The following is a 12,076-nucleotide window of genomic DNA, read 5'->3' as shown; positions in this document are numbered from 1 at the left end:
CAAAAAGGGTTGTCCGATCTTTTTGAAAAATTGGCGTGTTAATGCTTATCATAAAAGACCATACGCAAATTTGTATTGTAAATTTTACTTTTGAGTCTACATAGGTGCCGTATGAGGAAAATAACTTTGCTTAGAATTACGAAAATTCATTCAGAAGAACTTGTCTGGAAACTCCTTCTGTAGCTGTCGTCGTGCAGCTACAGTTGATGCATAGATGACGAATCCCCAAGAGAGCAAGACGATTGCAAGTAGCAACTAAAAGGGGAGAGGAAAAGCAAAAAGAAAAATCAATGTGCTGGGTGCTTTCCCTGTGTAGGCCTGGTTACCAGCTACAGGTGGAGAGGGACCCCAGTCCCTCTAACGCAGCCAAGAGGCAGGCAGGCAGGCAGGTCCTGCCACCCCTGACGTCAGAGGCGGAAAAGCGTGTCCTCCAGGAAGAGGCGGAGCCGAGGGCAGGGCGTGAACGCTCAATTTAGGAATGGGTTTTGGAGTTCCAAGCAGCGAGCGAACAGTCTGCCTTCGGCTCGCGGGCCCTGCGATGGTGCACTCTGGAGCTGCGCTGTCCCCCGTACCTACCAAGGAGTAAGTCCAGTCCAGGTTTCGGCGACTCACCGGCCTCATGGTAAGGGAGCAGCGGGGACGGGGTGGCGCGGGCCCTACAGCCCGCTCGCGGGCGCGGTACACCCCGATGCAGCAGCCATTTTTCAGCGGGATTCTGCGCGCTCCCGCGGGCTTCCGCCCGGAGTTGCAGAGCGTCACGTGACCCGGGCCTAGCCCGCCTTTCAGGCAGCGGAGGGAATAAAAGAGAAAATATTAAGATCGCGCCTTTTCTACGCTCACATAGGAATTCCTTAACTGCTTTATCCTGCATTTGCAGTGCGGTATTAATGCAAAATAGTGTGCCATTGTGTGCGTGATAAAAGTTTATTGGGAACTAGTTCACGCTGGAAGAATCAAAGTTGCCGCCCCACACCCACATCCGTTTCCACAAAATGCGAATAGACGTTCGTATGTTTATGTTTGACTTAAAACAATGTCATCCACTCTTTTAGGTAACAAAAAAAAAAAAAATCGTTGGGAACTATTAGTTGAGCCGCTCACCAAGAACAAATAGAATATTATCGCTGATCGCTGGAAATATTTTTAATTTTGTTGCACACGTTACCCAAATGGTGGATCTGCCGGCCAACTTGTGTTGACGGGCCGTTTATGGAATGCTTGGGACTGCAGCAAGTTTGAAATACTTAAGTCCCGAGAGAGACAGCTTGGCAGGCGAACTAGCAGTTCACCCTGAGGATGCTGGCGGTGTGCAGAGTGGAAGCCTGGACCAGCAGAGGCTGGGCTGCTCGGCTCTGGGCGCAGATGTGTCAGATAACATTTTTAGAGTAGATTTCCGAGAGTGGAAAGAGGAAAGCAGGTCCGAGGGAGTTATGGCGGGGTCAAAGAGATGCCTGGTGTTCATCCCAGCTGAATAGTCGAAGGACCTGGGTGCTCTCGGAGCTCAGTCCGGTTCTTGTGATACCGTAGAGGATTCTAACAACCTGTTGAAGTTGGTGAGCCCCCGCTGATCCTGCGGGAGCTTTTCGGCCCGCTTGGCTGTGATTGCCCACTTGGTGCTGTGCCCCCACGCGGTGGGGGCAGGGCAGGGTCTGGTGTCCGTGCCGCAGGCCCCGCCTTCTGCGTGCGCCCGCTGTCGGCGCATGCGCCCCGAGCGCGGGGGTGGACGATCCGTGTTTTGCAGCGCGGGCTGGGGAGGTTGGTCTCGCCTTCTCTCCGCCCCCAAACTGCCTTTGGTGATGAGCGTTCTACGTCACAGGGGTCGCAGCCGCCGCCACCGGGGTCTCCGCTGTCTCGCGAGGAGGGTGAAGCGCCCCCTCTGGCGCCCGCCGAGGAGGGGAGGCGCAGAAGCCGCCGGGTACGCCTTCGCGGATCCTGCCGCCACCGGCCGAGCTTACTGGGCCGGCGGGAGCTAGCTTCTAGCGGCCCAGCGGTCCCTGCCACCGCGTCCTCGGAGGTGAGTCGTCCGGGAACAATGGGTGAAGGGTTCTTGGGCCCGGGAGCAGCCCTGGGGTCTGGGCCTTTCACTGCCCGAGCTTCCTAAGGCTGGAGTCGCCACGATGCCGGGCACCTGTGGATCTGCAGTGGTGAGCAATCGAGGGGAGTGTCTCCCGGCTCCGCTTGAAGAAGGGCTGGAACGCTCCTGCCTACGGGATCGAGCTGTGAGTCCGCCGCACTCACAGCTGCCACTGATAGGAAGTGTGACCTTGGCAGGTCCCCAGCCCTGGACCCTGTCTGTGAAATGGGATTAGCATTTCAGTTGGTCGTGGTTATGTAACGTAAGTGGTGTGATTGTCTTTCCCATCTGAGATAGTAGCATTCAACTAAGGAAGCTGTTAAGGCGAGAGGAGTTGTGCAGTGAGTGCTACACATTGTGGGCAGGGCTTGTGTGCCTTGTGACTTCATTACGCGTCCTCTAGTTAGTACCCTTTCCGAATGGGCTGCTGATTCTGATTGGTAGACTGGAGAGGGGCAGGGCAAAGGTGAAGACAGGATTAAGAAGGAAACTGGGAACCATTTCTGCTGGGTACCTTTCTATGTTAAAGGGGAGAAAAACAAAAAAAATGTGTCTTAAGAGTTAAGCTAGTTCTGGGTAGAGGTTTTTGTTTGAGAGGATTTGAAGGATTAGTTTTTTGTTTGTTTTTTTGTTTTGTTTTTGTTTTTTGTTTTTTGTTTTTTGTTTCTTTTTTTCAAGACAGGGTTTCTCTCTGTGTAGCCCTGGCTGTCCTGGAACTCACTCTGTAGACCAGGTTGGCCTTGAACTCAGAATTCCACCTGCCTCTGCCTCCCAAGTGCTGGGATTAAAGACATGCGCCACCACTGCCCTGCAAAGGTTTGGATTTTTGATAAATGCAAACCTCTTCAGTCAGCCACACTCAATCAGTCCTTATCTAGAAGGAGTGGCTATCACAGGAATAGCTTTCAAGCAACCCCCAACCCTCTATTTTTGGGCAGGGACCCTTGTAGCCAAGACTGATCTCAAGTTCCCTACAATTCAAAGGGTGACCTTGATATTCTGACCCTCTTGCCTTCATCTTCCAGTCTTCTGGAAATGCAGGAATATTCCAGGGTGCCTGGTTCCAATAAAATTTTTTTATTACTGGAATTGAAATTAAAATCTGGGCAGTGGTGGTGCATATCTTTTATCCCAGCAATCTGAAGGTAGAGGCAGGCAGATCTCTTGAGTTCAAGGCCAGCTTAGTCTTTAGAATGAGTTCCAGGACAGCCAGGGCTACACAGAGAAACTCTTGTCTAGCCCCACCAAAAAAAAAAAGAAAAGAAAAGAAATTAAATTTAGTCATTTAGGACTTTACAACTTTTAAACTATTCAGTTTACAAGAAGAATGCAGATTGCTTTTACCAGTCATCATTCTGTTTTATCTGCTCGTGGATGTTGTTAGCTACTTTGCTTAGATATGTTAACTATAGTTGTTACTATCTTTGGAAACCTGTCAAAGATGTGGGTGATGATCTAGATCAATGTCAGACTTTCCAATAACTTAGGTAACTATGTTGAACTCTCACCACCAAGCCCTGCGCTAAGTGCTTGTTTATTCAGATTACATCCTTTCACACGACTTTCCTTTTCCTATTTTATTTTATTTTTATTTTTTAATTTTTTTTTGGTTTTTCTAGACAGGGTTTCTCTATGTAGTCCGAGCTGTCCTGGAACTCCCTCAGTAGACCAGGCTGGCCTCGAACTCAGAAATCGGCCTGCCTCTGCCTCCCAAGTGCTAGGAGTAAAGGCGTGCGCCACCACCGCCCTCCTTTTCCTATTTTAAAAGGCTATTGGTATTCTGTTTTTATCTTAGGGTTTTACTGCTGTGAACAGACACCACCATGACCAAGGCAACTTTGATAAAGGACAGCATTTAATTGGGGCTGGCTTACAGGTTCAGAGGTTCAGTCCATTATCATCATGTCAGGGAAGCACAGCAGTGTCCAGGCAGGCATGGCACTGGATGAGCTGAGAGTTCTACATCTTCATCCAAAGGAAGCCAGGAGCAGACTGTGTCCTAGGTGACTAGGAGGGAGGGTATCATAGCCCACCCCCACAGTGACATGCCAACTCCAGCAAGGTATCTGTACACCTAATAGTGCCACTCCCTGGGCCAAGCATTTTCAAACTACGCCTATTTTAGAGTTGAGAGTATTTGAGAAGTAACTTTCAACTTTGTCCCAGCTTGATCTGTGGGGAGATCAAACTAAGAAGTCTTGATTCAAGTTGGATGTGGTGTCCATGCCTTTAATCCTAGCACTCGGGAGGTAGAGGCAGGCAGATCCATGAGTTTCGGGACAGCCAGGCTACATACATATCTTGACCCCACCCCCACCACCCCAAAAGTGTTAACTCTCAGCATTAATTCTCAGTAGTGCTGCATTAAAGTGCCATCAGATGATTAACTTGTGTCCAGTGATAATTTAAGGAATGCTGTAGGAGCTGACTTTTGTAGAAAGCCTTGACTTGGAAGGGAAAAAAAAAGAAAATTCTGAAGTTCATGATCTCCATCTATTTTCCCTAATTATGTTTGACCCTGTTAACCTGAAATTTCCCCAAAATTATAGTATAAAGGGTTTTTTAATCTTTGTTAGAATCAGCAGATTGGAAGGTTAAAAAAGAAAAAGTTCAGTGCATCCTAAAGTAATAATAGACTTTGTGTGGGACTTGGCTTTTTATGAAGAGCTGATTAATCTGCTCTGGGGGGATTGGTTGGTAGCCCTAATCCCTAGGTTACTGGGCAGTGGACCATTTACAGGGCTTCTTCTAGAATACAAAGTGCAAAATATAAATGGGTCCATCTTTGCTACCAAAGTTAGGACCTCTTGTGCAAATAACCCTCCAGTCTATCTGTTCCTAGCTATCCCAATATAGTTGTTAGTGTATTTACCAAGGTGTGTGGCTATCACCCAAATATAATTATGGAACATTTTGATCTTCTCAGAAAGAAATCTCAGTAGCTCAAGTCATCTTTTCCTCTTTATTGAACTACTTTGGTCATTTGTATGAATGGTACCATACAATATGTGGGGTGGGTGTGTGGGTGTGATTTATTAGATATGTTGTAGCAATCAGCACTTTATTACTTATTACTTTTATCACTAAGTAATTTTTTTCTTCATATTTTTTTTATATAAGTCACTGGGTCCTGTTAATGCTGCTTATATCCCTATGGTGGTAGGGTTATCCAAAGGGGTTTAGGCAGTCTACCAGTAGCCAATTCTCAGAGAAAGGGACTCCCCACAGCAGCCATCAGCTACCTATAGATCTTCAGCTAAGGGTGGGGCTTTGGGAGTTCTTCTGTCATCTTCATCATCATGCTTTGAACACACTCGCATCGGTGTTTGATTGTGGCTGCCACCATAGTGGTGCTGACCTGGGTCCTTTGTAAGACCTCTTTCTCTCCCCATGTTGTAATCTTTAACTGGCTTGGACTTGTGCAGGTGACCACAGCTGTGTTGTATCTTAAACATTAAGCTTCCCAACCTCTGGCTCTTGCATTGTGTTTTCCCACTCTGTCTTAGTTTTCTGGAGTGTTGTAGGAGGAAATTCTGGACCGATGTCCAGTCTCTGGCTGGAACTCACAGGTAGAATTTGATGAGCAGTAATGAGTCTGCACCACCCAAACTCCTCTTCTTACCAAGGTGGAAAGAAGCATTGCAAAGCCATCTGGAGGCGGTCCCCTAAAGCAGATGACTTCCCCAGCCTGGGTTTTGACCCTGTTGGTAGTACTAAATCACACTTTTCATCTGTCAGTGGTGGGCGTTTCAGTTATTACGTCAGATGTCGTGATTAATGTGATTTCAGAGTTTTGTTTTAGATATTGTATGATTTCAATGTAATGTGATTTCGATGTAATATAAAATTTCAACAGAAATCTAATTGGTTTGTTGTTTTTTCCTTTGTTTTCCTTTTTAAGTTCTGGGAATAGAAACCAGGTCTGCTTTACCTGTCCAGGCAGGGCTACCACTTAGTTACTACATTCATTCCCAGGTCTAAGCTGTAAATTTTGTGTGAATTAGAAATGTTCAGTAAACAATAAAATTCTGCCTTCCAGAGAAAGAAGTTAAGATAAAATATGTTCTATTTTGAAATTTACTGATCTTTTTCTCCATTAAAGTCTACTCCGTGTGTTAGCTAACTAAAGTCAGTGCAGATTCCTCTGGCTTTTAAAGCTGTGTTTAGTTGGAGCCTGGGTACCAGTCTGTGTTGTCTCATCTGTCAGTTTCTTCCCTCTCTGCTATTTGTGTGCTTTGAGCACATACTGTCAGTTTTCTTTTTTTTCTTTCTTTAATATCTTTTTTAACTTTTCTTTGAATGGATTGATTATAAATAGAGAGAAATGCTGAGAAATGCTTCTAAAAAGAAGTCTGGAAATATCTAGACCACTAAAGAAACATTTGTTTGGATTAATTGACTTTCTCTCAAGGTATGGTTCTAAGAAAGTCAAGATGCCCAAAGTGAAAGACATTTAATTTGGAAAACCTATGATGGAACACTTGTATTTCATCAGTACAGTTTTTGTTGAAGTAGTTTTGTTTTTGTTTTTTTCTTCTTCGACCGATGAATTTATTATTTGGAGAGTTATAGTTCTATCCTTTGAAGAGGGTGGAAGATGTGAAAGAAAGGAACTTTGTACTATGTACAAGCTGGTTAGTATAGCATTTAACACAGGAAAGGATATATACATGAGAGGGATGAAATACAATGCATGTTTGATGTCAGCTTCAGCCAGCTCATTCTGTAAGCTACAAGCTGATGTGATAAATGTAAAGAACTGATTGTTAGCATTCTAGTGATGGGGTGCAGATAGTAAGGAAGGAAACATCAAGCATGTAGTACACCTGGTGGCTTCACTTTTAGATTTAGTTAAAAAGGAAGGTTAGTTCTGGTGGCCTGTATGCACACTTAGGAAGCAGGGCGGGAGCATTGCCTAAGTTTGGGAAGCCAGTCTGGGCATTTATTTATATATTATATTATATATATATATATATACATACACATTTATTTATATATTGTTTCTGTAAATACATAGCATATCATGAATAGAATAAATCATTAGAACATAGTGTTGGAGGCATATATGTCTGACATATGAAACATTTGAGGACAAAAGGGTTTTCCTCTTTTTTTTTTAATAGTCCAGTCTAGGAAAGAAACAATGGTCATAACATGAAATAACAGACACAGTGGAGTATTACTTATTTATTCTGAGTGGGGTCGCAGGTATTTGTTTGCTTTTGTGCTTATGTCTTTGTGTCAAATACTTCTTAAAATACTTAGGTTATGTAGCCTATTATATGATACCTAAGAGCCTACTGTGTACTGGTACTTTTCCTATACGTGAAAGGTGAAATTAAAGTACAGATAGTAACACTTGGGTACAGAGAGGATTGTATCTTCGGAAATGGATCTTGGAGCATGTCTATTGTTGTGCTTTTATTATGTACGGTCTTTATGTTAAGGCCATTCATTTTTGCTGAAGTATGAACAAAGTTTTTATGAAGCATTTTTGTTTAATTATCCTATTACTGAGTTACTGATACACTTCTTTCCCTTTTACAGATAATGGCCTCAGCTGCTAAGGAATTTAAAATGGACAACTTTTCACCTAAAGCTGGCACTAGCAAATTGCAGCAGACAGTACCAGCTGATGCATCTCCTGATTCTAAGTGTCCTATATGCTTGGATAGATTTGATAATGTGTCTTATTTAGATCGCTGCCTACATAAGTTCTGTTTTCGCTGTGTACAAGAGTGGTCAAAAAACAAAGCTGAGTGCCCACTGTGTAAACAGCCCTTTGATTCTATTTTCCATTCTGTGAGGGCTGAAGATGACTTCAAGGAGTACGTCCTCAGGCCTTCCTATAATGGTTCCTTTACCAACCCTGAGGTTCGAAGGTTTCGCTACCGGACAACCATGACAAGAGAACGGAACGCCTCTCTTTACTCACCCAGTAGTACTCTAAGTAGAAGAACAACCACGCCTCCAGACAGTGGAGTGCTGTTTGAAGGTTTAGGTATTTCCACAAGACCTAGAGATGTTGACATTCCTCAGTTTATGAGACAAATGGCATTAAGGGGGCCAACTACTACAGATGAGAGATCTTTGCGGAAAATTCAAGAACAAGATATTATTAATTTCAGGCGAACTCTTTATCGTGCTGGTGTTCGAGTTAGAAGTATTGAAGATGGTGGCCGCTACAGGGATATTTCAGCTGAGTTCTTCCGTAGAAATCCAGCTTGCCTTCACAGATTAGTTCCTTGGTTAAAACGTGAACTTACTGTTCTTTTTGGAGCCCATGGTTCGTTAGTCAATATTGTCCAGCACATCATCATGAGTAATGTTACTCGCTATGATTTGGAGAGTCAAGCATTTGTGTCTGACTTAAGACCATTTTTGCTTAATCGAACTGAGCATTTTATACATGAATTTATCAGTTTTGCTAGATCTCCCTTCAATATGGCAGCTTTTGACCAGCATGCTAATTATGATTGCCCTCCTTCATCTGAAGAAGGCAGCCGTTCTGATTCTTCAGTCATTACAATATCACCAGATGAAGCTGAAACTCAAGAGCTAGATGTGAATGTATCTACTGTTAGGCAGGCACCATGGGATGATGAAACTCCTGGACCATCGTATTCAAGTTCAGAGCAAGTGCATGTTGGTGTGTCTTCCCTTTTAAACTCTTCGGACAGTTCAGATGAAGAACTTGTCTCTGGAGGAACCACATCTCAGATACAAGGAGTACAGACTAATGACGATGTAAATAACGACAGTGATTCATCATCAGATAATTGTGTCATTGTTGGGTTTGTTAAGCCACTAGCTGAAAGGACCCCAGAACTTGTTGAACTGTCTTCTGATTCTGAGGAGTTGGGCTCTTGTGAGAAAGAGGAAGCAGCGAAGACACAAGAACAAGAGCAGTCTTACAGTTCAGCTGACAGTGATGCTAGTCGGTCTTCATCTCCGCGGTCCATCCTTGGAAAAGATGAACACATGAGTAAAAGCCATTGTGACTCTGACACAAGAAGAAACTCGAAGAAAGAAGAGAAACGATCTACATCCTTGCCAACTCCCAGGGACAGCTCATCTACAAGAGGTGACAGGGTGTGTTCCCCATCTAACCATCGACACAGGAAGGGAGGAAGATCAAGGAGTTCAGATTCACGTCCCCAGAGTAGAAGTGGACATGATCAGAGGAATCATAGGAAGCATCATGGGAAGAAAAGATTGAGGAGTAAGAGATCCAGAAGTAGGGAGAGTAGTAGCAGACCTAGAGCGAGAAAGGACAAGAAGAGATCAAGAACTAGAGATAGCAGCTGGTCAAGAAGAAGCCAGACACTTTCTCTTAGTAGTGGAAGCACCAGTAGATCAAGGTCTCGTAGCAGTGATCATGGCAAAAGAAGATCACGAAGCAGAAATCGAGATCGCTATTATTTAAGAAATAATTATGGAAGCAAATATAAGTGGGAATATACTTACTATAGTAGAAACAAGGACAGAGATGGTTATGAATCATCATACAGGAGGAGGACTCTTTCAAGAGCCCATTATTCTAGACAGTCTTCAAGTCCAGAAGTTAGAATTCAGTCTTTTTCTGAAAGAACAAATGCTAGGAAGAAGAATCACAGTGAACGGAAATACTACTACTATGAAAGGCGCCGATCAAGGAGCATGTCCAGTAACAGGTCGAGGACTGCATCAGCTGGGCCTGACCGGGTGAGAAATGAAAAGCCTGGAGGGAAGCGGAAGTACAAAACCCGGCATTTGGAAGGCACTAGTGAAGAGGCTCAACCGACTCGGGAGTTTGCTTCCAAAGTGAAGGACAGTCATTACCAAAAATCATCAAAATTGGATGGAAATTATAAAAATGAGAGTGACAGCTTTTCAGATAGCAGATCATCAGACAGAGAGACAAAACACAAGAGGAGGAAAAGGAGGACACGGAGCCTAAGTGTAGAGATAGTTTATGAAGGAAAGGCTATGGACACAAGTAAGCACCACAAAAAGAAAAAGAAGAAACATAAGAGGAAGCATAAGAAACACCATGGAGAAAATATTACACGGTCGCCAGTAGTTATAACCATCGACAGTGATAGCGACAGGGATACTGAAGTAAAGGCAGCTGTTGAGTGTAGCCACAGCAGTCTGCCACAGCCTGTTCAAGAGGAAGTCTTGACTCCTTCCTCGGAAGGATTTGAAACTAAAGATGTTGTCACGATAGAAGATGAGGTTGGTGTCCTGGACAAGGAGTGCAATGTTACAGCACTTACTGATGACTTGAACACCAGCCAAACTTTGGAGAATAGTGAATCACCGGCAGTCTCAGTTGAACAGACTCTTGATGTAAGAGAAGAAAGCACCTTTGCCTCTGATTTGGAGAGCCAGTCCAGTAATGTGTCTATTCAGACTGAACCATCGAGACCATTGCCATCTCCGCGGACCTCATTATCGTCAGTGTCTCCTGGTAGAGACTGTGATCTGTCATAAAACTGCCAAAGCATCTCCTTGATAATCCAGAGGCTATAGGAAAAAGGTAAAAGTCATCATTTGCAGTCTGGATGGCTTTTCCTGGAAAAACTTTGCCTCTTAAAATATTTTAACTGTGTGTGTGTTAATTTGTAAAATTCATTATTTGTTCAAAAAGTTATGTATGTCCCATTCCCAGATATATGCACTTTTAAGTGATAAAAATGTTGCTAGCTGTTTATTTAAAACTTGGGAACCTTTTTAAATAAAAATAAAAAAAGTTTAGGAGTTATTTCATAAAGCCATATGGTATTGACATATTTTTATGGTAGTATTTTTGAATTTTTTTTTTTTTTGAAAGTTATTCTGGAAGTGTGTTACAAGCTGGGAGAATGCTTTTAGACAGTTATTTTTCATAAAAGATTTGTATGATTCAAAACATTTCTTAGACTGAAGTAAGTAATTTTAATCTGCACAGGTTGTCTTGACTTCTGCCAAGAGCAAAAGTTTAGTATTTTCTTTATATACTTGATTATCTGGACTGGCAATAAGACAAATGTGTATTCAACAAAAGACAATAAAACTGTACACTCTAAAAAATTGAGACATTTTTCTGTGCAGCATTGATTTCTTCGAAGTTTTGCTAGAGCCAAAGGCTTAAAAACCGGGTGGACATTCACAGACTCAGTTTCAGTGGCTAATCCGGTTCTTTAACTGTGACGCTGAGTCTCTCTCTTACTTTCTTGAGGAGAGTGTGGCTGTGGAGCATTTGGCTTTACTACAAACACAAGAACCCTGGCCAAACCTGCTTTGACAATTCTGCACAAAGTGGCTCTTTGTATCTAATCTGATAAAGGATTGTCAGTGAACAGCAGAGCTTGAACTTATTCCAAATTTAAGCCTCAATTTGCCTTGTTTCCTGTATTCATTCTTGAGTAGAAATTGGAAGGCTTGCTTCATGGCCAGTCTGTATTGGGTTTTAGTGGGAGAAAAGGCATATAGAATCCTTTCCCTCATGGAGTTTACTGATTGTTTAGTTAAAGCAATTGTGTAAAGAATATATAGTTCTCTGGAGAGCAGTGTGTGTGTGTAAATACGTCTTACATACAGAGGGAACCTGATCTTAGTGGAAGTGAGTTCAGTTAAGAGTCCAGAAAATAAGTTGACAGCAATAGAATCTGAAAGGCAGAGACTCTGCAGCGATCTAGAGGCAGGAGTGGGGCCTAGCATTTTAGAAACAGGGTTGTTAAAAGTGTAGAAACAATTTAGGTAAAAATCATGTTCGAAATCTGCTTAAAAGGCAGTAGAAAATGACTTTAAAATAGAATCTAAAATTGATGTTGACAGTTTGAAGTTCACATAGTGAGAAATAGCAGAAGAACTATATGATTCAGAAATGGACTTTGTAATTGCAAGAAGCCTTTTTAAGGGTTCTTGGGGGGGGGCACTGTTTTCCTGCCCTTTACTCCCAGTTCCTACCTCCTTTTGTAATTTGAATCCACTCCCTTCTTGTATCATTAGAATTCTAAGGGGTAACAGTAAAACAAA

The 12,076-nt window shown here is 43.1% G+C and overlaps 2 protein-coding genes across 2 annotated transcripts; one reads left to right on the top strand and one right to left on the bottom strand.

The window, feature by feature from the left end:
- Window positions 1–69: 69 nt before the first annotated feature.
- Window positions 70–1,974, bottom strand: Smim27 (small integral membrane protein 27). Its single transcript, XM_031377059.1, has 3 exons — window positions 1,102–1,974; window positions 577–779; window positions 70–255 (listed from the first exon to the last, which is right to left on the bottom strand). The coding sequence occupies exons 2-3, from the start codon at window positions 619–621 to the stop codon at window positions 151–153; spliced, it is 150 nt and encodes a 49-aa protein (XP_031232919.1). The 5' UTR covers window positions 622–779; window positions 1,102–1,974; the 3' UTR covers window positions 70–150.
- Window positions 452–11,134, top strand: Topors (TOP1 binding arginine/serine rich protein). Its single transcript, XM_031377057.1, has 3 exons — window positions 452–622; window positions 1,817–2,014; window positions 7,622–11,134. The coding sequence occupies exons 1-3, from the start codon at window positions 620–622 to the stop codon at window positions 10,547–10,549; spliced, it is 3,129 nt and encodes a 1,042-aa protein (XP_031232917.1). The 5' UTR covers window positions 452–619; the 3' UTR covers window positions 10,550–11,134.
- The last annotated feature ends 942 nt before the right edge of the window (window positions 11,135–12,076 follow it).

The sequence above is a fragment of the Mastomys coucha genome, unplaced genomic scaffold (genome assembly GCF_008632895.1).
Source record: "Mastomys coucha isolate ucsf_1 unplaced genomic scaffold, UCSF_Mcou_1 pScaffold18, whole genome shotgun sequence".
NCBI classification, from domain to species: Eukaryota; Metazoa; Chordata; class Mammalia; order Rodentia; family Muridae; genus Mastomys; species Mastomys coucha.
This window is presented reverse-complemented; position numbering and strand designations above follow the sequence as displayed.

Coding starts and splice junctions, on each gene's coding strand:
- Topors (XM_031377057.1), top strand. Junction 2,015..7,621: donor CTGCCACCGCGTCCTCGGAG/GTGAGTCGTCCG, acceptor TCCCTTTTACAG/ATAATGGCCTCAGCTGCTAA.
- Smim27 (XM_031377059.1), bottom strand. CDS start 621: ATGAGGCCGGTGAGTCGCCGAAACCTGGACTGGACTTACTCCTTG. Junction 256..576: donor TGGACTGGACTTACTCCTTG/GTAGGTACGGGG, acceptor CTCCCCTTTTAG/TTGCTACTTGCAATCGTCTT.